This window comes from Capra hircus, chromosome 7 (genome assembly GCF_001704415.2).
Source record: "Capra hircus breed San Clemente chromosome 7, ASM170441v1, whole genome shotgun sequence".
NCBI lineage: Eukaryota > Metazoa > Chordata > Mammalia > Artiodactyla > Bovidae > Capra > Capra hircus.
In genome coordinates this window covers 51,884,351-51,911,562 of record NC_030814.1, presented here as the reverse complement: position 1 = coordinate 51,911,562, position 27,212 = coordinate 51,884,351, and the positions used below count along the sequence as shown (strand labels likewise).

The 27,212-nt window shown below is 40.8% G+C and overlaps 1 protein-coding gene across 3 annotated transcripts in view; it reads left to right on the top strand.

The window, feature by feature from the left end:
- STK32A (serine/threonine kinase 32A) overlaps positions 1-27,212 on the top strand; it is a 133,369-nt gene that overhangs the window by 85,339 nt on the left and 20,818 nt on the right. For all 3 annotated transcript variants that reach the window (XM_018050188.1, XM_005683110.3, XM_013965671.2), the window contains exons 6-8: positions 8,232-8,269; positions 15,749-15,838; positions 22,935-23,032. In XM_018050188.1, the coding sequence (XP_017905677.1) occupies positions 8,232-8,269; positions 15,749-15,838; positions 22,935-23,032 (226 nt within the window). The remainder of the gene's footprint in view (positions 1-8,231; positions 8,270-15,748; positions 15,839-22,934; positions 23,033-27,212) is intronic.

Here is a 27,212-nt window from a genome sequence, read left to right as displayed (position 1 = left end):
AGCATCAGGGTCTTTTCCAATGAGTTGGCTTTTTGCACCAGTTAAACATCAGCTTCTTACTATCTGGCCCTTGCTACACTAATATTTCCCAATTATTTGTTCAGTGTTTTCTGAAAGTTAGTTGAACAATTACTATGTGTCAGATACTAAACTAAAGGTTTTGCATGTGCCTTCTCACTAAAGCTTCACAATGGCTCTATAAAGCAGACATTATTACTGTCCTCAATTTATAGATTCAGGAGGGCTGAGTCTCAGAAGCTTACTGCAAACATGTTTCTAGTCTCAATAGAAAGCTAATTCACAGGAGACTAAACAATGAAGGGTATTTATTATCTTATGATACTTGAAAGTCCGGATGAATGCCAGACTTGTAGGCTATCTTGATCCAACACCTCAGCGTTGGACTCCATGCTGACTCTTTTAAATTCCATGAATCACACACCTTCTGGAAGCTTCCTCCAGGGCAGCAAAGAAGTTTCTTCCTCAGAGGCCCATAGCATAACTCTTCTCCCTGCTCAGTGGCTTAAATAGGGTTACAACCCACTCCTGAACCAATAACAGGGACTATGAAGTGGCATAACTCTAAGTAGCTTAGCCCTGAGTCATAGAACTGTCTCCTGAAGTCAAGCATGGGATCGATTTCCCCAAAACAAAGGGACTACAGTATATGTGTGTGTGCGGCAGAGAGGTTAAATACATAAATGAACTGAAATGATTAAGAGAATGAAGAATGCATGTTATGAAGGCAATCATAATGTACATTATTAAAAGTTATAACTTGCCCAAGGTCCCAGAACTAGCAACTTTTCAGCTGAGATTTGAAACTGGGTCATCTGACTCCAGAGCCCACATTCTCAACATCTAGGTTCTACTGCTTCCCAAATAAACCTAGTAATGCCTGGAGATGGATAGAACAATTTGTGATTGGGACTGTTACCAACTTTATTCTATACACACACTCACACACACACATACACAATTATATAGTATAATACCATAGACCATATACATGACTCATATTTAGTCTGTATACTGGTACAGCCACACCCATTGTAAAACTACTAAAATTCTTGTATTTCAGGGTAGTTGCTGATAGGCAGCTGCTGCCTGAGCTTTCCTGTTACCCAGTTCCTTTCGTGCCCCACTTTGTCCTGTCTTCTATTCTCTCACCCACAGACTCCCTTGATCCTGCAGCTAAAGTGCTAACTCCTGACCCTACAGGGGTCTCTTAGGTTCTGCTTATGTGCCTCCACCAGCATTCAGATGACAGACTTTATTTGTTACCGTCAATAGACCACAACTGATCTTGTTCCTTTCTGGTTGCTCTTATTTTGTAGACTCTTTTCCTTCCTCTAACTAGTACATTTCCTTACTTAAGCTTCCCTGGGTTTGAGTGGAAGACTCAGGAGACCTGAGTTCAGGCTAGTCTCTGTGGCTGAGTGATAGTTACTCTGTGCTCTTGCCTCCTTGGGTGCAGAATGCATAAATGTTACTTAAGATTCTAGCTATGTGAATCCAAATTAAATAAAACATTGGTAATGAAGAGCACTGCTGACTGATGCAAAACTGTAAGGCAGGAAGCCTTGTCATCTAAATATTCTGCCTTCAAAGACTACAAAATGGTTAAAAATCTCAAGTTTCTGGGATGGTGGTGCATGACCATACTTCTCAAACTGGAGTGTCTGTACTATTATACTGTTGGGGAGTCATCTTCCTTAAACAATAGATTTATCCAGAACAAGAAAGAATTTTATTTTTATATTAAAAGAGATATGGATATATTAATATTATAGAGTAGGGTGCAGAGTCTGTATGATTTTCATATATATAATAGAAACTACAAAAAATTTAAACTTGATGCAGATCAATTTTAACCACACCTCAGACCCCTGGGTATGTTAGGACATTCTCTGCTGAGAGGGAGTAAGATATGAATATTTGCAATATAAACTAAGATTGCACCTCTCAATCTTTGATTATAATTCCAGTTCTGTCTTACTTTTAATCTTGAGCCATCCCTGAGCTCCCCCTTCTTCATTTGCAAAAATGGGTGTAATATCTAAGTTATGGATATTATTATTGTAAGCAGCAAGATCAATGTTGTCTCTCAAGTGCCTGCCATGTGCCTGCCGCAGCATGGACAATAAATATTAACTCTAACCACTCTCGTGACTCATGGGAAGTACATCAGTTTGAAACATTATTATGGACTAGCCTCAAACACCTCTTCCTGCGGCCAAGCAGGCATTACTAATCAATCTTTCCCCTTGGATGTGGAGGCCCTTTACCAGCACAGTCTGAAAGCCTTCAGTCCCTTTACTTCATTTCCTTGTAATGGCTTCTGTAACTAATAATCCCTTGAGCAAACTGTGGGAAAGGCTGGAATTGAACAACAAAAAGAATTAGTCATCTGAAACAAGTATATGTCAATTATTTCTCAGTTGGAGCAACCAGTTGGTCAGAAAGTTGGAGGATGATACTTGTTTCTTAATAATCCAATCCTGGCAGCTTTTCACTTCTGCCTCCTGCTCTAAATTATGCCATTTTGCTCACAATTTCCCATCACACTCTCATACCCCCACCCCTCTCTTTCCTTAATACAGGTCTATTTATGTGACCAATAGCCTTCATGAAACACCATAATTAATATAGTATAGGCACAACAAATACAATATTGTATGATAATATTATATAAATATATATAAATAAAATATTATACATATAATATTTTCCTCTCTCAAGAACTTGGAGAGTACCCAATTTAAGAGAGCATCATGTAACGAAGATTTAAACCCAAACCATGGACCTGTCAGAAAGCTGTGGGACACTGAAGGGGTTGAGTTTGGTTTGGATACACAGATTTTCCTGTTCTGTCTTCTCGCAATACCCCATGTCATGTTGCAGGGTGAGCAACTTGATTCCAGGGTAGGCTCAGTGAAGGGGTGTAATTAGCCTATTAAGTCCTGCTAATGTCTTGTTAGAGTCATTCACGTGAGGACAGCAGACATATCAGTTCCGCCTGGAACCCTGCCATCGGGGGCACTGCGTCTCTACTCTTCTGTTTTTAGTCCCCACAGGAGGAGTCAGCTGATCCAGCCGGCCCTGGCCTTTTCTGTTTCATCAAGTCAAGATGCAATGAGAACTTTCTACAGAATGTGTGCGTTCCTTCAGCACTTCAGCGCACTTCAGCACTCCCCAAATGACTGGTTTTTTAGTTGCCAACAGCAAATACAGTGCATCTGGCATAGACGGAAGAGGAAACCAATATTCTCGCCTGGAGAATTTCATAGACAGAGGAGCCTGGCGGGCTACAGTCCAAGGGGTCGCAGAGTCACACATGACTGGGCAGCTAAGACAGGCAGGCATAGATGGAGGGCGTTTTGCTGCTGTTGTAGTTCTTTTCTTTTCTGTTTTTGTGTTTTTGTTCTTTTGTTCTTTTGTTTTTGTTCTTATGGGTTTTTTTTGTTTGTTCTTTTGTTTGCTTTTGTTTTTCTCTTCTTCGAAGAAAAAGAAAGACGTGGCTTATTATTCCAGAAGTTGGAGACGCCAAGGGATCAGATGCACTCATTTTTCTGACAAATATTTATTCAAGCACTAACTTTATTCTGGGCACTTTGATGAGCTTGGAAGCTACAGCACTGAACAGTGCAGTACAGAAAAGATGTCCTTTCTCTGAGAAATTACATTCAGGGCGGGAGAGGGGGAGACAAATAATGAGCAAATAAGAAAAAATACATAATGATAGTGCTGTACTGAAAAGAAGATGGAGGGGAAGAGATGAAAATGGAGATGAGTGGTCAGGAAACATCTTGGAGGATGTGATATTTTAGCTGTGATCTTAATGACAAGAAGAAACAAGCCGGGCAGGGGGACAGGACTGTAGGTAGAGGGGGCAATGTTCGAAGGAGACCAAGAAGACTAGTGTGGCTGGAGCATGGTGTGTGGCAGGGAGAGGATGCTATGAGATGTAGCTCAGGGTTCTGCAGGACTAGAGCATCTGCAGGTCATATAAGGCCAGGGGTAAACAGTTCAGATTTTATCCCATGTGGGTTAGGAGCCAGAGGAGGGCTTTAGGCAGGGAAGCTGTGTGTAATGAAAACCCCCACCCTGGGTGCTGTGTGGATAATGGATTGTCAGGGAACAAGAAGAGAAGCAGGAACAAGATACTATTACAAATTTCCACTAAAAGATGGTGGTGGTTCTGGAGATGGTAATTCTTGTGTGTGTGTGTGTGTGTGTGTGTGTGTGTGTTTCACTGTAATAAAATATACATCACAGAAAATTTATCACTGTAACTGTATTTAAGTGAAAGAGTACATTAGGTACATTTACACTGTCATGCTACCATCACCACTGTCCATCTCCAGAACTTTTTCTTCATCTCACACTGAAACTCTATAAACATTAAACAATAAATCATCCATCCTTCTTTCCCTCAGTCCTTGGGGAACCATTATTCAGTTCTCTGTCTCTGTGAATTTGACTGTTCAATCTAAGGATCTCCTATAAGAGGAATCATACAATAATTTCTCCTTTGTGCTTCTCATATTTCACTGAGCATAATGTCTTCAAGGTTCATCCATGTTCGAGAACATATCAGCATTTTATTTTATTTTTTACATATATCTGTTCAAATACCTGCTTTCACTTCTTTGGGGTATATACCCAGAAGCAGAATTACTGGATTGAGTATTAATTTCATGTTTTGTTTTTTTTTTTTTTTGAAGAACCATCATAGTGTCTTAGATAATTGTATTTTAAAGGTCAAGTTGTCAAGGCTGCTGAGGGGCTGGTATTATGAGTTAAGAGAAAGAGAAGAAATAATAATGATCTCCCAAGGTTTTTGCTTTTATAATAGGAGAATATTGGTATGGTATACTGGGTTAAGGGCCTTGGGGATAAGAGGGTTTTGCTGTTTGTGTTGGATATCAAAGGGTCTTTTTAGGACATATATTTATATTTATCATAGCTGCTAAACATACGGACGGAAACATCAGGCAGAAAATTTCATTTATTATTAGTCTAGAATGTCAGGGTTGGCAATAAAAGGTATATGAGCCAGGTCATGCTGCACAGGGGGTAGGCTCTAGTGATGGCAGAAGAATGATTAAGGAGATGGGAGTGAGGAAATAATCAGGGTGCATATTTTCAGCTTGCCTGGGTAACTTTAGGAATAGCCAGGTTTGGTAATTACCCAGTTAAACCATCTTATAGATTGCCTTAAATGAAGGAAACCATTCAGAATTATTGGAAAAGATGAAAAAGATAAGAGGTGGTGCTGCAGTTCTGAACTAGAAAATCTCACCTTGTTCTAGAAGAAATTTTAATACAGCACCTGGGTTTATTTTCATTTCCTTTCTCCTGCTACAGGAATAAACAGTCTTATCACACTGCTCTTCACCCTTAGTGATTTAGAGGTTACTTCATCACTTTTGAGAAAAACTGTGTACTCAGAATCTCTGTTTATATACTTTATTTTTCTGTTAAGGATATTTTCTCATATCCTTTCTCTGAATTTAGTAATAAACATACCTCTTTACCACTTTGAACCCCTTTGACTAGGTTCCTCATGAACCTTTCTTACCCTCTCCATCCCTGGGGCAACTAGATCTCATATATCTATTTCTAACACAGTAACTTATCAAAGTAGACAAATATTTGATGAATAAATGAACATCAGATTGAAGTAGGACATACCACCTTTAAAATATGACCTCTCTGATCTTTGTGCTGTTCTTTAAGCTAGTTTCTGGGGAAAGTAGTGGATATAACAAATCGTGGCTATAACAATTTTTTAAAAATGATGCCTAGAAATTTAATAGAAGGCCCATAAAGTGACAAACCCACAGCAGTTCATTCCTCCCAGCAAACCCTCATAAATTCAGACCATGAAATCATTATGTTCATCCTGCCTCTCCCTCCTCAGGCCTCCTCCTATCTCCCTGATGCCACTGGGCAGAGTGGTTCCCTTCCAGAGGAGGCCTTGCCTATCCTATAATCCTCAGCAGATGGATAAGAAGCTGGACATAACACAATGATAACCAGTAGAATCAGTCTGATGGATGCTGCATACAGTGATGGAGCCCAGTACTGAAAATATAGGAAGATGGCAATGACGACCCTGCATGGACACATGGGCTTTACCTTGGAGCTTTAAGTACTGTCATGTAGATGTCGGTATGTTGATGGGTGCGCTTGCTATAGGTGCTCCAGAGATGTTGTAATATCCATGTGGATTTAAGATTAAATTTAATTAATCAAGAAGCTGCCCCTGCCATCAAGGAGTTCATGAGCCAGTTGGAGAAAAAAATTAATAGAGGTGTGATAAATGTTATGACGGAAGACATATACCATGCAGAGCATGTAAGAGGGGCCACTGACTCAGAAATGGAAAATCAGGAAAGGCTCCCTGCAGGAAGTGGCACCTGAGCTACGTGGTGAGAAATGAATCTGAATTTTCTGGGTGTAGCAGGTTAGGGCTCTGATTCACACAAAGGAACAACAGAAGGTGAAGGGATGGAGGGAGCATTTAGAAGACTCCATGTACTCCATGTGGCTGTCGCCCAGGAGTCAGACTAAGAGGGCCTTTATTTTATATGAATGAGTTTAGACTTGATAATTTTTGAAATGAAATCCATCAGAGGGGACGGGATGGGGTCTGAAATATTGAGACTTTAGCCAGAGAAACATCCAATTTGAAACCCCCTCCTGCTCTGTGTTTCTAATAAATTGTACCCTGAGCAAGAGAAAAAATTTACCACAGCCACAAATGATCACTTATGAATCCAGAACTAATTTTAAGAAACTAATGAACTAAACGAGGAGATATTTAAACCTGATGAAAGTACCCATGTGCCTGCCTGTTGGGTGGGGCACATACTTGGTTCTCTCTGTAGATAAGAGGCTTGTTATTCATTAATAGTGTCAAGAAAAGAGGACTGACAATCTTGGTCTGTCAAAGGCTCAGGTCACCTTATTCTAAAAACATAAAAGCCTCTTGACTAGGCTGAAAAATGTAATCCCAAACCTGCTGCAGAATTTCTTCCCTACTGACTTCTGTGAATTTGGGTTGAAGGGCTTTCATGGTTTGTTAGGGAAGGGCAGTGAAAGCAGGAGTGTGGAATTTGAGGGCTGTTATGAACTGCAGAGCAGTGCTCTCATTGAGGACACTGCTTACAGTAATATTTGTTTCTTGAGGACTTTTAAAATTCTACAGACCAATCCTCTAAGTATTTGCCATCAAACCTCTGAGTACCTACCATCAAACTACTCCCTTCATCGGATGAGGGTGGGTTGTATTCCTTTCTGTGGATTTAAGGAACTTATCAGTGCACGGAAGACTGGTCCAAATCCTTTAATTAACAACCCTGGGAATAAGACTTTTTGAGTCACTAGAGGCATTAACATCATCCTAAGAAAGATTCTAATCTCTGCAAGTTGAAAGTATAATCGCAGTTTGGAAAATGTAATGTAAAACGTTCTGCCTGGGGTATTTTTTGAGTTACATAGGAGCCCTCTTTCCTGGTTTGTGAAAAACTAGAAGAGATCAGAGGCATTATATCATTCGCATCTTCATCAATCTATATTCAGGAATCTGAAGTTTCATAGTGTGTCTCTCTGCTTCATCTCAGTCAAGACTTACTACCCATTAATTTACGTTTTGTTAACACCTAAGGTGTAGAGAGTATGAACAAACCATTATTACTCTAACAATAAAAAAAATATAGTCACAGCATAGACCGTTTTGTTTCTCATAGTCTTTAAATTTGCTTCATCTGTGTAGCTCTAGAGTTAACAGACAACAGTGGGGATTAGTACTACTGCCTTATGACAATGGAAATGCCTTATGATCTATGGAGCAATACTTACTTGCTCGGCTATAACCCACTATAGAACTTAAGGGTCTGAGACCTTTGGAATGAAAAAGACCCAGGTTCAGAGTCCAGTTCTTCTGTTTACTAGCTCTGTGACCTTGGATTAAGTGACTTAACTTCTTTAAGCCTCAGTTTTCTGATCTAGAAATTGGGGGTATTACTGGTCATCATCTCAAGTCACTGTGAGGATTCAGTGAGATTGTGGTGAAAGGCTAGTACATTGTTTCAGCCCTAGCTACCATTCTTGAGAATTTCGACCTTTATCCTTTGTTGTTGTTGTTCAGTTGCTCAGTCTGGTCCGACTCAATAGTTCTGCTTTATTATGAGCTACTTTCTCTTTTCTTTTTCCTCCCCTAGGGATATGAAACCTGACAATATTTTGCTTGATGAACACGGTAAGTAAATGATTTGTTTGCAATCAACCACTTGATACACATGTGCAACAAACTGATTATCCCCAGCAGAGGAGTACTATACATGGAAAAAGTGTCTTGCTTGGTTCAGTTGCATTGTTTGTACAAACTCTATTTAAAGGTGGGATGGACCACATGGGGGAACTTTATCATTTATTGCAGTGGCATAGCACACTAGTACAGGGGTGCCCAATAGCCATCCGCAGCCTTTTAGGAACCAGGCTGCAAAGCAGGTGAGAGGTTAGCCAGCCAGTTAAGGTTCATCTGCTGCTCCCATCAATTTCCATCACTTGCATTACCACGTAAACCATTACTGCCCCCCTACTCCTCATCACCTCCCTCTCTGATCCGTGGAAAAACTGTCTTCCTCGAAACTGGTCCCTGGTGCCAAAAAGGTTGGAGACTACGGCACCAGTACACCTATAAATAGCCTGAATTTACATAAGGAAAAAGTTGTTCTCTTTTCAGTTTTCTTCCATTTCTACTGATTTCTTCAAGAAAACCACCCCAGTTTGGGGGTGCTAGTTTGCCTTAATACCTCTATAGCAATTATCTTCCTTTTTTCCCCCCATAAAGACAGAAGAGACCTCAAGTATAGAGCATTCGGTAGGCAATAGTATCTACTTAGAGATTCATGATATTATTTTGTTCTCATTTTGTCTGCTTTCAGGCTTTTCTTGTCAGGGAAAATTTTTACATTTATATAAGAGATACTAAGTTTTCTGTTCAACCATTTTCGGTTAACAAAAAATCAGTCCATTTAAAGAAATGTATAGAGTAGCTAAGAGTCTATGTGGTACCCAGAGGGATGAGGCAGGGACCGTGAAGGTGAAAAATGAACACCTGAAGTTCAAGAAACACCGATTGAAGACTTCCGGTAGAAAAAGCTTTAGCCAACAGTGATTAAATGCGTATAATCTCCTCCTAATATTATTTTAATGGACATTTGGATTTATTGGTACATCAGTACAGAGTTGTAGGACACACAGCCGGCGTGTTATAAATGTTACAGAGGCAATAAGATCCTTGTTAAATTTTCAGAGAGCTGCTGGGTGAGGGAGTCCTAAATCTGCAAAGCTCCGTATTCATCTGACTTTTACAAAAGGGATTTACAAGTGGGACTGAAACTCCACAGACTATCCGTGGCTCATTATTTATTTACCTAATTGCATTTAAAACCCGGTTTGCCACGTGTGCTCTGAGTGCCAAGAAATGCTTTTCTGTATGACCTCTAATTTCAAAGCTCAGCATCATTGCATCATTATTTATTTATGGACTGTCTAAAAAGATTCTTTCCACTTTCTTCCAACGCCTTATTTCTTCCTTCCCTTTACTGCTTCTGACATTTGGGAACAGATTCTCTGAAACTCAGAAATGTGGGCACTGGTGAGACAGCATGAAGGTGACTTTCATGAAAACACCAGCTATCTCTGCCTTTAGTAGGAAGCAGGATCCCTCACGCTGGTACGAATAAACTTTGTGGAGCTTCACAACTGTCAGCTTCACAACCCTAGCCACTAGAGGCCACCTCTGCACATGATAGAAAAAGGTGCTCTGTGTGCCCAACACAGTCTTGGTCACACAGAGCCTGGTTTGGGGATCTGTCCCCACTTCTTTCTCAGCTGCTTGCCTCTGTGCCCACTGTATTGCTCGAATATTTGTCAGGATCCTGAAAGGAGACATATTGATCCTATCAACCAAAACCTTTCCAAAAGACACCTTCCATTTGGAGAACAACATTTCAGTCTTGGATCTCCAGTGTGACCTCATCTTATTTCTACCATGAGGTCATCCAGCTCTCATTCAAAGTCTTTCTCTTTCTCATTTTCTTATCAACTTGGTGATTGTAGATTAGGAGAAAGATCCAGGAATAAGTTAATCTTCAAGTGTAAACACCCTTAGAGACTACCCTCAGGAAAAATTAATTGAGTGATATTGTGGATAAGGCTTCCCAGGTGGTGCAGTCACTGAAAGCTGGATCCACCCTTGACTTTACTAAAGAATTATTGATATTTTGATTCCAAAAGGGATATACCAAATATTGTACACATCTGCTTCTCAGGTCTTGTGTTTAAACAATTTTGTCTGACCCTTAATTCTCAGGTAACTGTACTTTCAATGGCCTGTTCTGCCTTTCCCTCATGCACATAGGAGGCTAACGCCCACTTTTTCAGGGCATTTTATTATTGGTTGGACTGTGGCTCTGCTGCTTAGGGACTGCAAGCCAGCAACCCACGCTGCCTGGTTCCCTGTCTACACCTGTTACTTGGCGTACTATTTACAAAGATACTTTTCACTCTTAAACTTTGGGGTTTGAACAGTGACCTAAGAGGAGCTTTTCTGTATTTTATTCCCATCTTAAACTCAACTGGAGAATCATTGCCATCAATTAGAGAAACACTGTCTTGGGAAGGACTGGGTATGTGAATAAGAGAGAGATGCAAACAAACAAGATTGAGGGTCATTCTCTAAGCATTGTCCTAGGGCTCTCTTCTGGAAAAAATAATTTTTTGAAGTTATTTACTCTCTATTTTTTTCAGATTTCAAAAAACATAGCTTTCAGGCATTGTTGGCCAAACCAGCTGACTATTGGGTTGGCCAAAAAGTTCTTTTGGCTTTTTCCCTGAGATGTAATAGTGAAAGTGAAGTCGCTCAGTCGTGTCCGACTCTTTGCGACCTGTCTACTGTAGCCCACCAAGCTCCTCCGTCCATGGGATTCTCCAGGCAAGAATACTGGAGTGGGTTGCCATTTCCTTCTCCAAGAGATGTAATGGAAAAACCCAAATAAAGTTTTTGGCCAACTCAATATTCTGACATGAAATTCCTGGTGGCTCATATGTGCCTCTTGCGTGGGGATTTAGCAATTGCAAGGATAACTGCTCCTCTCTGATACACCTGCTATTCCCCTTTCTCCAGGTGAGCTGTGTATTACACCATGTGGCTTATATTTAAATTCAGTACCATCAGTAACAGGGAGAAACTTTGTATTACTCTTACTGAGTCATACTAGTTCATGTTCATCAGAAAAGACTGACATTTAAAGGAACCAAATCCTTTTGTAAATGGAGAGTCCTTCTACCAGTGTGAATGAACACTCCTTACACATCAGAATTTGACTTTTTTTTTTTTTAATTTAGAGCATACATTTACTGTCCTACTTCCACGGCTCACTCACTGGTTCAGAGCCTGAGATGGCATTAACTCTATGATGGCTCTTAACCAACTGTTCTGATATATGGTTTCCATATCCTACCAACTTAGGTACTCCATCCAATTCTATCAGTTCCATAGTGTCTAAGGTTCTTGTGGTTTTTTCCTACCTTATTCAGGAAATAAGTGCTGCCTACAAAGGAAGAATAATGTCTCCCTGGTATATCTGAGAGAATGACAATTACCACATTATCTACAATTTAGGTTTCTTGATACCCTCCTTTGTCACAGGGAACAGAGAAAGGCAAAAACTCAGTTTAGGGGTGTGAGGAAGCTATTCTAATAGCTTCTTCTTTGCAGAGTCCCAAAATGTACCTAAAAATCGAGTGTGTAGCATTTTTATATATAAACAGACACACACACCTATACCAAACACACACACACACACACACCACACACACACACAGTAGGACACTGTACCTTAGCCCCAGATAATCAGATTTATAAATCTCAGCTAGTGTCTAAGGATATAAATTTTTAATAAGAATCCTAGAAAACTGTGGCACCATTTTTGAGTTAGGGAAATTTTTGAAAGCTAGGAGCCATGCCAACCAATTGGTTATGGTGTCCTTGAGGGCTGTGTTGAGAAACATCCTCAGGCTGGACACATGCGCAGTAAGAAAGAGTATAAATAATGACTGCAGTGATGACTAAATTCAGTGACTCAATACTGTGAGCTCCAATTTTTAATGTGATTCTGTGCCTCCAGGTACAGAGCTGAAAAGAACAGGCAGATGGCTCCCTAGGGTGCGCAATCAGGAAGTTCTGGGCCTTGTACTTGAAAACTTCACAGTAAAGCAGTGGTTCTAACTGGATGCCTTTGTTCCACTGTCTCTCCCTGCAGAGGTGAGACAATGTCTGCAGACATTTTTGATGGTCAGTATATCAGGAGTGGGAAGTGCTTTTGGCATCTGGTGGATAGAGGCCAAGGCTGCAAGTAAGCATTCCACCATGCACAGGACAGCCCTTCACCACACGGATGATCAGGTCCAAGTTCTCAGTCAGTTCCAAGTTGAGAAACTCTGATCTAAGACTCCCTCAGGGCCAGGACTTATGGGGAAAGCCAGAGGGGTCCCTCACTCCAGAGCAATTTCTATGTCGCTCTGTTAGTGGGGCAACCAGAGCTTCCTCTGTGAGCCAGCACTCGGATTCGTTTCCCCAGCACAGAGGGGAACTTGCGGAAAGGGCCCCAAGGTGAGCCAAGGGAAGTACAGCTGAGGAAGTCCATCTGGAGCTGAGGTGTCGGGCTGGTGGCCATAGGCTCTGTGAGGCTCTGCTTTCCTTGTTCAGCTTGAGGGCACCAGGGCAGAGATTCTAGTAGATGTTGACCGTCACATAATTCCTCCCAACCGTTTACTATACATCCTGGTGAGAGTACCCTGAGCCAATCAGAAGGTAGTGCTTTGAGTTTCTTCAGATCTTGCTCTTACGATACGGTGCACAAAGTCTTTGGACAATTCATAACTCACCAAAGGAGTCCTGGACCAAATGCTAGATCCTAATTCCAGCTCTGCTACTTCTGAACACTGAGAACTTAGCCACAAACAGCTCTTCTCTGAAACAGGGATGACTTCACTAGCCTAAAGTGTATGAAAACCTTATGAAAATTGCGATTAATCATACAAATTCAAATACTACTTATATGATCAAATTAACACTTTTAACCACATTCAAAAGAAATATAATGAGTACTAACTGGTTAAGATTTTCTACTAAGCCAGGTCTTCTTTTAAAAGCATGGTCTCAAAATGAACTGGGTATCAGAATCACCTGGGGAGCTTATTTAAACACAGGGGTTCCACCCTCAGAGTTTCTGATTCAGTAGGTGGGGACGGGGCCCAGGAGTCTGCATTCCTATCACATTCCTGATGCTGCTGGTCTGGGACCACACACTTTGAGAACCAAATGGTTCTAAAGCATCCTATATCTTCTGCTGGGTTGGCCAAAAACCCACCTGGGTTTTTCTGTACCCGCATATGGAAAAGGTTGAAAAAACTCTTTGGCCAACCCAATACTTCTACGTGAGCATAGTCAGTCTCAGGATTAAGTCGGCTTAGAACATGTACTCAGGCTAAAGTCAAGGATCCCATGCCTGGCTGCCCATCTGAACCACCTGTGGAGTTTCTTGGTACTATTTTTAACCTGGATACCTGGCTCTCCCACCCATCCCACTGCACTGGGGTCTTAGGAGAGAGAAGTCCAGACACCTGTATTTTGCAAAATGACGCCAGAGCATCTGATCATGACAAATAGCAACAACTGGATGATACATACTTCCTGTGAAATGCTGAGTTAAGTTTTCCGCAGCATTATTTCATTTGATCTTCCCAACAACCTCATGAGAAGACCACTATTATCATCCCAACTTTACAGTCAGGATCAGTCACCTTTTTGAGGTAGTACAGCTAATCAGTGGTAGAGCTGGGACTTAAAGTCAGGCAATCAGACTCCAGAGAACAAGCTCTTAACTACTAAGTCTCCAGACTCCCCTATTTTGTATCAAACCTTGTGAACCAAGGAACCAGTGCTTTGAACATGAGGGAAAAACAGAAAGAAAATACTGAAACAACCTATATTATGATAGTGCAAGCTCTTGAAATCGTCTCTTGGAACCATTTATGTAAGAATGCCTTCACTTTCAGCTACTGTTACTTTATTAAGATGTCATCAGATAAAAACAAAACACTTTTTTTGCATCAAACAAAAGCCTGGTGATAAAGACCGAGATTTATCATTAGGAATGGGCTGGATGCTATTGGGGAGCAGACAGTGAAGTCGGCAGGGGGAGTGGGGTCTGTGGGATGTGGAAGAACAATCCCATGGCACCCCCTCCAATTACCACCACATCTCATCACAACCACAGAAGCATGCAAATGGAAATGCCAACACTTCCAAGATCCTCTCAAAGCATACGACACTCATGCCAACCAACACGATGAGCTTGTCTGCCTGAGCGGCTGGTAATGCCCTTTCCTACTTTTGGCTGTGAGCACAAGGACACTAATACACTCTGTAGGGATTGCTCTCTGCTGAATTTGAGTGTTAGACCCACACGGTATTGTCATGAGTATTAAAGCTGAGGAGAGACCCTAGACAGCATTAAGTCTGCCGTTCCTTTTTTTAAAAGGGAAACTTGCATTCAGCACAGGGAAGTAACCTCAAGTCTACAAAGTCTTAGGGGCAGAATTCAAGGCAGGACCCAGCTCACCTAGCTCCCAGTTTAGGGCTCTTTAAACAGCCTCTTAAAAGTAGACTTCTCCAGTGGCTCAGATGGTAAAGCATCTGTCCACAATGTGGGAGACCCAGGTTCAATCCCTGGGTCAGGAAGAGCTCCTGGAGAAGGAAATGTCAACCCACTCCAGTATTCTTGCATGGAAAATCCCATGGACAGAGGAGCCAGGTGGTCCAAGGGATCCCAAAGAGTTGGACACGACTTTACTTTCACTTTAAAAGTAGAACTTGACTTTTCTCCCATACTTCCCCTAGATATATTATTTTATTGGTGATCACTGGGGGACAATTTGAACTATCAGACAGAAAACGCCTAATGATATTTCAGAAAAACAAGGAGAGAAAAGAACTCTTTCTTGGCAAAGAAATATTGATTAATATGTGTATCCACAATCATGTTCTCTTTGTATTAATGTTAGTCTCTTTAAAAGATTCCATACAAGATGCTTGGAAATTTGATATTTTGAATAGTTCTTATCTGTCCATCTCTTGATACTCATATTCTGTACCAACTTAAAATGATGTCAATAGACAAAAATTGCCCAAGTAGAACTTATCAGAGTGTGAGCTCTTAAAGACCAAGGATAAAACTTTTTGAGGTTGAACTACAAATTTACAAGCAGCACTAACCTGTTCATAGCAAGACCTGGCTCCTGAAGAGTTGATGGTTTAAGGCCTTGTTGGCCTTGAGGATAGAATAAGTGAGCTTTTACTGTCTGTACCCACTTGCAAATGGCATATAATGTTCATTAGTTTATAAATTCTTATATGCCATTTGTGATTGGCTACAGGCAGTAAAAGCACAATTTTTCTGTTCTCAAGGCCAGTATGTAAACCATCCCCCTTCCAGGAGATAGATCATGATATGAAAAGGTTAGAATCACTTTGTTGTACAGCAGAAACTAGTGTTACTTTGTAAAGCAATTATACTTCAATATAAAAAAAATTTTTTTAAGAGAGAGAAAAAAGGAATGTACAAAGTAAGCTCCTAACATTCTCTGTGGCCCTCTTCTCTCGCAGGGCACGTGCACATCACAGACTTCAACATTGCCACGATGCTGCCCGGGGAGATGCGGATCACCACTGTGGCTGGCACCAAGCCTTACATGGGTATGGGTCCCCTGAGCTGCCATAGCCACTAAGAGCAAAGCGTTGTTTTTCATTCGTGTGGACACCATGTACTGGAGGTCCAGTCATCTGTAGGGCCTTGCGGCTAGGAATGACAAGTCCCTCTCTGACTTTACCTGGAGAGCTTCTGATTTTACAGGTCTGAGGTGAACCTCAGGAATCTCCTTTTAGCAAGCATCCAGTCTGATCTTGATTCAGGAGGGTGCCATGGACTACCTATAAAGAACGTTAGTTTATGAGTTATTAAGGACAGTTTCTACATACTTCCTGATGAAGAATATTAATAGTCCATTCAATAAATACCTACTCATTGCCTCTGTTTTTAGGTGCTGGTGATCTTGTAGGGAGCAAAATAGACAAGGTCTCCAACCCTTGGGGCTTACCTTTTAGTGAGAAGAGTTTTTTTGTTTTTTTTTTTAAAGAATCAAACAGAGAAGGTACAGCAATAAGTGGGATGGTAATAAATGATATAAGTATTACTATAACTATGATTTACATACTCCTGCATAAGGATGTAAGTTCACAAAGTACATTCCCATTATAATTTTGGTTTTAGGCTTATCATCGCTATAATCCCATGAGCAGTTTGCAGGCAAAATATTTGAACTTGAAATTAAAGGCAAGAGCATTGCCACCTTCTTTCAATATTTCATTGTCTTACTTGCAGAACTAAAGAGAGGAAAAACAAGTCATCTGTAGGGGAAGATGAGCCTGATTTTATGTGATATTTGAACACCTGCAAATTTCCTGGCTTCCAATTATCTTCAGGGGTAATAAGTCCCTTTTGTCACTTTTAAAATAATGGACACATACAACACAGTCTATTTTCTGCCCCAAATTCACAGTACTCAAATGATAAAAAGGAATCTCCAAGCCTGCTGGTCTGAGTTTATTCCCCAGGTTTCCTGGGTTTCCATATTAAAGGCTATTTTCTTGAAGCCAAATCAGAAAATGTGCATCTGGGTTTTCTAGGCCTGGTTTCCATGGTGAGAGGAGTAAAGGAAGATGATCTTTCTTTCCTCTCCCCAGTGATTTTAAATACAATGCCCATATAATTTGATTCTCCTCAAAATTGGCATTTCCAGTCTTTTTCACCACATAGAGCTAAGAAATTGGAATCCAGTCAAGTTTCTCTGCCCTCTCTACCCTCATCCTTATAATTAACAATTACCAATATTTATTGAAAGCCTTCTAGGGATCAGACAATGTGTTAAATGCTTTGCATTCATTGACTCATTTATTTTTCTCAACAACCCTGTGAGGCAAACTGTAATTATCACCATTTTACAATGAGGAGAACAAGAAATAATTTGCTCAAGATCACATGGCTAATAACTGAAAAAGCCTACATTTAAAGCAAGCTCTTTTTGACTTCAGAAAATCAAGCTTCTCCCTAAAAGAGAGATAGAGAGACTTTAAAATATACATAAGTGAAAGTGAAGTCGCTCAGTTGTGTCCAACTCTTAGTGACCCCATGGACTGTAGCCTACCAGGCTCCTCCGTCCATGAGATTCTCCAGGCAAGAATACTGGAGTGGGTTGCCATTTCCTTCTCTAGGGAATCTTCCTGACCCAGGGATTGAACCCGGGTCTCCTACATTGGAGGCAGATGCTTTAACCTCTGAGCCACCAGGTATATATGATTCTTAAATGGTTGTAAGCCAAATGAGGTAGGCCAAGCTTAAGCTCTCAGAAATATTTCTAGTTTTATTTTAAAAAATGAGTATCTGACTGTCAGCACTTATATCTTCATCCAGAAGTTGTTCTTGCCTTTGATTTTCGGATGGGAATCTTTCTAAGAGATAGCAGAGGTGGATGTCTGCTTTCTTTTTTTGACAGTTATGTTCCCAATAATTTGGTAAAATCTACCTAACAGATATTCACCAGCACTCTTCCCTGGTGGCTCAGAGGTTAAAGCGTCTGCCTGGAATGCAGGAGACCCGAGTTTGATCCCTGGGTTGGGAAGATCCCCTGGAGAAGGAAATGGCACCCCACTCCAGTACTCTTGCCTGGAGAATCCCATGGAGGGAGGAGCCTGGTAGGCTTCAGTCCATGGGGTCGCAAAGAGTCGGACACGACTGAGAGACTTCACTTTCACTTTTCTGATAATTAGCAATGAACCAGAAAGAAACAAATTCTAAAAAGAAAGAAAACTAGGATGAAATATGAATTAAGTATCTAGGAATATACAATATGTTCTAACATAAGATGCATGTTACGCGTAACATGCATAAACATATTATGCATCAGGTCCTCAGCTCTGGCAATGAGAATATGGACCATCTGCCAGTTCTTAAGTACCTTCACCCAACAAGGAAGTTTTGCTTTTTTGAATTCATCATCTTCTACCTGAATGCTCTTTCCAATCACTCCAATCCTTCCTTCTCCCCTCCCTTGGTCTGTGTGAATATAATCAGGAGCTTAACCCAGAGCTTAACCAATTAAAATATTCATGTTCATCATAAACTAAGGTTTTTATGTACTAGCATCTATAGTCTGTGACTTTTGTCAATAAATCTTAATTACTATAGCTTTATAATACAGTTTAACAGATGCAAGTCCCTTTAACCTTTTTTCAGAAAACCTTTATTATTCACATATATTACAGAGGAAATTTAGAATCATTTTCATAAATTCCATGAATTATTTCTGTTGCCCTAGATTTATATGTTAGTTTTGGACCCTTTCTTCATGTCCTGACCAGCATCTACTGTCTAGTTGCTTTAAAATCTGAAAAGCAAACCAAATAATGGAAATCCAGATAGCTAATAAATGTATTAAAATGTGGACAAGCTTATTAGTAATCAGGAGAATGCCAATTTAAACCACAAGGGAAGACCATTATGTACTCAATTGATTGGAAAATGTCACAAGGTTAGTTAATGCCAAGTGTGGATCAGGACGTTGAGCAAAGTGAAGTCTCATGCGTTGCTGGTCAGAACGTTAATTGGTACAACCACCGTGGTAAATAGTTTGATGCTATCTAGTATGTGTGAAGATGAGGAGCTCATCCCCAGCACTTCCCCTCCCAGAAATGTAACCTAAGATAGGTGGACTTAGAAGAATCTTACATGTGCAGGAATATTCATGAGAGCCTTGTTCAAAATAGCCCCAATTGAAAACAACCCACATGGCTATTAACAGTAGGAAACAGGTAAATTACACTGTATTAGTACAGCTTTGAATGTGAACAAACTATGTGTAGCACGTTGGAGGAGTTTTATACACATAATGTTGAACAAGAAGAGCAAGACACCAAAGAAAACAAGGAGTAAGATTTAACACACACACACGCACACTCATGTTATTTATACATATATGTTATACACACATCTCTTATATAGACATACAAACATAACATCTGTATAACATATATATTACTAAAATAGGGAAAACTAAGTTCCTGCTTAGAAGCACATAAATAGAGAGTCAATCTATGTAGAAAGGCAAGAGGAAAATTACTAACAGAAATTTGGGATAGTGGTTGCTTCTGTGTTTGTAAACAGGACAGGACCCAGTGATGGGGTCAAGATTCTACGTTGTAAGGTTACATGGCCATTTGGTTATAACTGCTTACTAAATTCTTCTTTTATGTTTTACTTACTTTTCTGAATGGAGATATGGAAATATTTTTAAAAACAAACAAAACACTCAATGGTTTTTTGAAGGAAACAGTCCTTTGCCACCTCTACTTGTCTCACCTCAGAGACGGAACATTTGATGGAAGCCCTCAGCATCTCCCTGCTCTGGCTTTTCAGCACTTTGAGTTCAAAGAATTACCTATCCATTATGCTTTGTGGAGAAGGAAATGGCAACTCACTCCAGTATTCTTGCCTGGAAAATCCCATGGGGAGGAGCCTGGCGGGCTACGGTCCATGGGGTCGCAAAGAGTTGGAAGCGACTGAGCAACAACATGCTTTTGTACCCTGCTGCCCTTTTTTCTTAATGTTCTTCCCAAATTCCTCAATTCCTAGCCTACTGTGAATATTTATTGAATGAATAAATGCATATTCAAATGTATTCATGCTGGAATACAGTGTAAGTAGGAGAGGATTCTACTCATAAAAACTTCAAGGGTGGTCCAAGGCAAGAGAATACACAGCTTTTATAGATGCTTATTCTATTAGACATTTTCTTAGCACAACAGTCTGTTTATGTCTCAAAGTTCTCTGCAGCTTCTCTGAGATATCTATCACCTGTCACCTGGTGGGACCACATCTGATGACTTGCTATGAGATAATGATAAGGGAGAGCAGAGTTATAGTCCACTGCATCCAGTCTGTGGGGGCACTGTGGGGTCAGGACCATTGGGGAGCTGTTACTTGCAGAAAGAATGCAGTGAAGCATGAAAGGTGAATGCACCAGGGGAATTCACTACTTAGTCCTGCTAAAGGCTTTCACAGTCAAGATCAATCCCGGCATTGGGATGTCAACATCTTTCCTCTCTAACTGGATGTTGCCCATAGGATTTTACCTGAAATTGAGTGCACCAGGCAGGGGAAACCCATGTGCATTTCCCATATCACACCAATTTCCTTTGTCCAGAACTTGCATCCTACTACCTGAAGCTTGGGTCAAGTGTGCAGCTTTTGGCTAGCTAAAATTTCCAGTGTTACAGATGTTTGTCCCTCTTGAAGAGTATCTAATTTTTTGAGGACTTCCCAGGTACCAGACACTGTGCTGAGATTTTGGCAGCCATTATCACATTTAGTTTCTCACCTCTGTAAGAACTGCCTTCTCATGATTCTGGTTTTGCTGATGATTCTAACGCTCAGCCCACTAACTCAATTAAGGTCATAGTAAGTGGTGAAGGCAGATTTTGAGCCCAGACAGCCTGCTTTCACAGCTAACGTTTGTAAACAGTGCTTGATTGACTGATTGATTCAATATTGTTCATTCATTTAGCAAGTTTCTATTGAGTGACTCTAAATGGCAGATTCAGTACTGGACAAGCAAGCAGAGAAGAGACCTATCGTTGCTTTCTACGTCATTCTCCCCACTCCATCCTTCAGAAGTTCGCTATTCTTGGAAGAGTGGGTAGAAGGTTCTCAGTGTGTTAGAGAACATGTACCTGGAGATATCCACTGGAGTAAGATTGACTGAGGTTCTGCCTTCCACTGGAGTCAGTTGAAAGAATTAGAGAAATGGAAATCAAAACTACAATGAGGTACCACTTCACACCCATCTGAATGGCCATCATTAAAAAGTCTACCAATAGCAAATGCTGAGAGGGTGTGGAGAAAGGGGAACCCTCCGACACTGTTGGTGGGAATGTAAATTAGTGCAGCCTCTATGGAAAACAGTATGGAGATCTCTTTAAAAACTAACAGTAGAATTACCATATGATCCAGCAATCCCACTCCTGGGCATATATCCAGAGAAAACTAATTCAAAAAGATAAGTGCACCCCTATGTTCTTAGCAGCACTATTCACAATAGCCAAGACATGGAAACAGATGAATAGATAAAGCAGATGTGGTACATATATACAATGGAATATTACTCAGCCATTAAAAAGAATGAAATAATGCCATTTGCAGGAACATGAATGGACCCAGAGATTATCACACTAGGTGAAGTAAGTCAGAAAGACAAATACCATACGGTATCACTTATATGTGGAATCTAAAATATGACACTCTTTCACACCTATCTCTGAAAGAGGAACAAAATCAGGGACATAGAGAATAGACTGATAGTTGCCAAGGGGGAGATGTGGTGAGGGGAATGGATTGGGAGTTTGAGATCATCAGATGCAAACTGGTAAATATAGACTGGATAAACAACTGGTAGCTCTGCTGGTAAAGAATCTAACTACAATGCAGGAGACCCCAGTTCAGTTCCTGAGTCAGGAAGTACCCCTGGAGAAGGGATAGGCTACCCACTTCAGTATTCTTGGGCTTCCCTGGCGGCTCAGACAGTAAAGAATCCGCTTGTACTGCAGGACACCTGAGTTTGATCCCTGGGCTGGGAAGATCCTCTGGAGGAGGGCATGGCAGCCCACTCCAGTACCCTTGCCTGGAGAATCCCCATGGACAGAGGAGCTTGGTGGGCTACAGTCCTGAGGTTGCAAAGAGTAGGGCACGACTGAAGCAACTAAGCACAGCACAGACAACCAGGTCCTGCTGTGTAGCACAGGGAATTATATTCAGTGTCATGTGATAAATCATAATGGAAAAGAATATAAAATAGGTATATATATGTATATGACTGAGTTGCTTTGCTGTACAGAAGTAATTAACACATCATTGTAATTCAACTATACTTCAATTTGAAAAAAAAAAAAGGGAGAATTATGGAACAAAGAGTCAGTGCCCCATGACTGATGTAAAACTATATCAGTCTGAGTGCCCCGCCCTTTCTCCTCTCCTTTATCCCCAGTATCAGGCTACAAATGCTACTCTTGCCTCTTCCAGATGACTCCAAGCTGGAAAACCCATCTCCTGTAGTTGGAGCCAAATTCTGAACATTGCTTGCCACAGTAATACAAATTTATATCCTGACTGCAACCCTTCCAAATCAAGACAACAAAGTAACATCTCTCAGCCTTCTTGCTTACAGAGTCAGCCAGACATTTGAGGCCTGATGGGATCCAGTTTTTAACAGGCATCTGTCCTAAGTCAGGGAAGAATTTGTCCGTTAAGGCCTGTGCATGCCTGCGTGTGTTGGTGATGAATGAGCAAGACTAGAAAATTAGAAAATTTGCCTACAGTGAGCAATCTAGCAATGGATGATAAACACCCTTAAAAGTGTTTATACCCTGTTCCCTGGTAATTTGCCTTTGAAGGAACATGTTTGAAGATAGATTTGTTAATGTCTCAGGGAGCAAAGCAGGCTTCCCAGGTGGCTCAGTGGTAAAGAATCTGCCTGTCCATGCAGGAGATGCGGGTTTGATCCGTGGGTTGGGAAGATGCTCTGGAGGAGGAAATGGCAACCTACTCCAATATTCTTGCCTGGAGAATCCTATGGACAGAGTAGCCAGGCAGGCTACAGTCCATAGGGTTACAAAGAGTCAGACATGACCAAACATGCACAATTCAATCAGAGTAAAACTAACTTAACTCTTCTGTGTTTTTCAGCACCTGAGATGTTCAGCTGCAGAAGAGAAGCAGGCTATTCCTTTGCTGTTGACTGGTGGTCCCTGGGAGTGACAGCATATGAGCTGCTGAGAGGCCGGGTACAGTAGAATTCCATTTATCTTTGATTACTCTTCCAGTAAGTTTCATTTTTACAGTGAAAGGATTGATTTTTTTTTTTTTTTTGGCTAAAAATCAAGTAGTTTGTTTCTGAGATGAAATCAACTCTGCCATGTGATGCTGGTTGCACCCCTTGGGGTTTCTGCCCATAATTAATTCACTCTTCTACATATGGGAACAAGAATGTGAGTTGACATTAAATTATGCAGATAAAATTAAATGAATTATAGGGAAATTATTAACACCCAGAGAGGGAAAATCAATACACCTCATGCCCTATCTTGTATAAATATATTTGTTTGTTTAAAGAAAATCATTTTGCAGTTATAGTCTAGGGCTTTGATTCAGACACACTTCCCCAAAGGGAGTGTGAATTATTAATCCAACACAATTCATGCCCTGTCTTGTTGGATTTCTGTCTTTCATTTGGCTCTCGGGTTCTGGGCTCAGTGGCAAATTAGAGTAGTTTCCTTTTAAAAGTAACATTTCTTAAATTCAGAAAATGCCTAATTTTGCAAAGAAGAGATTTTTTTTTTCTCCCTCCCATATTATTGTACCTCGTGGTAGTTCCCTGTGATTGGATGTAACTGAGAATGTATTAACACCATTAGTTTCATTTTTCTTTTCTTCTTTTGCTTAAGAAAGGTGAAGAAAAGTGACTGTTAGGTTGCTGAATTTGTATCTACATATATGTTATCAGCTATAGTGAATGTTGGAGAAGGCAATGGCACCCCACTCCAGTACTCTTGCCTGGAAAATCCCACGGATGGAGGAGCCTGGTAGGCTACAGTCCATGGGGTCGCTCAGAGTCAGACATGACTGAGCGACTTCACTTTTACTTTTCACTTTCATGCATTGGAGAAGGAAATGGCAACCCACTCCAGTGTTCCTGCCTGGAGAATCCCAGGGATGGGGGAGCCTGGTGGGCTGCCGTCTATGGGGTCGCACAGAGTCGGACATGACTGAAGTGACTTAGCAGCAGCAGCATAGTGAATGTTATGCTTATATTTGTTGTGGTTGTTATTCAGTCCCTAAGTCGTGTCTGACTCTCTGTGACCCCATGGACGACTCCAGCACACCAGGCTCCTCTGCCCTCCACTGTCTCCTAGAGTTTGCTCAAATCCATGTCCATTAAGTTGGTGATGCTATCTAACCATCTCATCTTCTGCGCCTCCTTTTCCTTTTCCTTATTCAGCTCATAACTAAAAGTGTGTATGCTCTTACCAGCCTCTCTCTATTTTCCCCACTTGGCAACTATCCTATTCTACTGTTTCTATAAGCTTGACTTTTTCCCCCCAAAGATCCCATATAAATGATATCATGCAGTATTTGTCTTCTCTGTCTGACTTATTTCACTTTCCATATTGGACACAAGGTCTATCTATGTTGTTACAAACATCAGGATTTCCTTTTTTCTTATGGCTGAATAACATTCCATATTGTATGTGAATATGTATTTTATATGTCATGTCTAATGCTCCATTATTCTTTTATAATATATCCGTATCTCCTGCAATTCAGGAGACGTGGGTTCAGTCCCTGGGTTGGGAAGATCCCCTAGAGAAGGAAGGGCAGCCCACTCCAGTATTCTTGCCTGGAGAGACCCATGGACGGAGGAGCCTGGTGGGCTACAGTCCAAACGGTTGCAAAGAGTCAGACATGATTGAGTGACTGAACACAGACATAATGACTATTATGTGTAAATATGTGTACTTGGTCGTGTCCAACTCTTTGTGGCCTCATGGACTGTAGCCTGCCAGGCTCCTCTGTCCATGGAATTTTTCAGGCAAAAATACTGAAACAGGTTGCTGTTTCCTACTCCAGGGGATCTTCCCGACACAAGGACTGAGCCTGTGTGTGCCATGTCTCCTGCGCTGGCAAGCGGGTTCTTTACCACTTGCACCACTTGGGAAGCCCCATATAAATATATATATATGTGTATAAATATATATATATTACATATACACATATCTTTATTAATCTGTTAGTGGACATTTAGGTTGTTTTGGTGTCTTGGCTGCTGTGACTAATGCTGTAATGAACTTGGCAAGGCAGAGTCTCTTTTGTAAAGCACAAATCTCACTTTTCCTAGTAAAGAAGAAATGTTGCCCCTCATTCCTCACACCCATATACCCTTCATCTGCCTTAGCCACCCTCCCCTCCCCACACACTCTTCAGACACCCTAGCTGGTCACCCTTGGCTCTATAGTATCAGGTTAACTTTTCAGATTTTGCTTCAGTATGAACGACGCTGACTGTTCGCAAATTCACTTCAGCCTCTTTGGACTTCCTCATCTCTCAAGGCATCCCTCAAAGGGCTTCCTCTCATTCCTTTGCCTATGAAGATATTTCCTAAGATAAACTCTGTTTGTTTTTTTTTTTAATAACTCTTTGAATAAGTTTAGAAATTGCTAAATTAAGTTTGAATAAAGTTCATGAGGTGTCTAAACTGTAGAGCTTCTCAGAATCCTTATATTTCATGTAGGTTGTTCATTTCTAACAAAGGACAGACTTCAGTTCAGTTCAGTTCAGTCACCCAGTCATGTCCGACTCTGCAACCCCATGAATCGCAGCACGCCAGGCCTCCCTGTCCATCACCATCTCCCGGAGTTCACTCAGACTCACGTCCATCGAGTCAGGGATGCCATCCAGCCATCTCATCCTTGGTCGTCCCCTTCTCCTCCTGCCCCCAATCCCTCCCAGCATCAGAATCTTTTCCAATGAGTCAACTCTTCGCATGACGTGGCCAAAGTACTGGAGTTTCAGTTTTAGCATCATTCCTTCCAAAGAAATCCCAGGGTTGATCTCCTTCAGAATGGACTGGTTGGATCTCCTTGCAGTCCAAGGGACTCTCAAGAGTCTTCTTCACCACCACAGTTCAAAAGCATCAATTCTTTGGCACTCAGCCTTCTTCACAGTCCAACTCTCACATCCATACATGACCACAGAAAAAACTATAGCCTTGACTAGATGGACCTTATTCGGCAAAGTAATGTCTCTGCTTTTGAATATGCTATCTAGGTTGGTCATAACTTTTCTTCCAAGGAGCAAGCATCTTTTAATTTCATGGCTGCAAACACCATCTGCAGTGATTTTGGAGCCCCCCAAAATAAAGTCTGACACTGTTTCCCCATCTATTTCCCATGAAGTGATGGGACCAGATGCCATGATCTTCGTTTTCTGAATTTTGAACTTTAAGCCAACTTTTTCACTCTCCACTTTCACTTTCATCGGACTGTCCCAAATTTCTTTTCCAGGAAAACCTTTCTCCAGGTCTTTTCATATCAGATCCTACCCATTCTTTAGGGACCTCGACAACACAGCTCCTTCTCTGAAGAAACTTTCTCTGATCTCTCTAGCTAAAGTGATTTGTGTATCTTCCAAATACTTATGGACTTTCTCTCTCTTATATATGGATATTCCCTGGTAGCTCAAACAGTAAAGAGTCTGCCTGCAGTATGGGCGCCCCTGCAGTGTTTGATTCTTGGGTTGGGAAGATCCCCTGGAGAAGGAAATGGCAACCCACTCCAGTATTCTTGCCTGGAAAATTCCATGGAGAGAGGAGCCTGGCAGGCTACGCAAACAGTTGGACACAACTGAGCAATTTCACTACTCTCTTATAACCCTTCTGAATTTAAAATTATTGAAAAAATATAGAAACGCAGAAAAATAAAGGTAGAAGTCAACCACATCCTCTAAAGCAAAGCCTTCTTTGACCTTCCAAATCTCATCTTTCAGAGTATATTCACTTCCAAACCTTTTCTGCTCTTATAAGGATAGTCTATTTTTACACACATGCACATACACATTGTTATTGTTGTTTCACTAAAAATAAAATTATGCTTTAACCTTTCTGTTGAGACTGTTTTCACTTAAGATGAAATGTAGAACTCTCTATATCAGAACACCTAAATCTATTTTCTGTTTTAGGATTAAAGCCATTTCATAAATGCATTGCCCTTGTAAATTTTTCTAGCTATATCAATTTTTATGTTTTCAATCTCTTCTATATTATGAGTATAAATTTATTAAAGGTGAAGCCAGTGTTTTATATAGCTTAGTATTATCCACAGTATTTAGCTGTAAATAGGTACCTGACAAATGTTTGTTGAATGTATGGGGGAATAAGTCAATACAAATCAATTCTGACATATTCTTGGA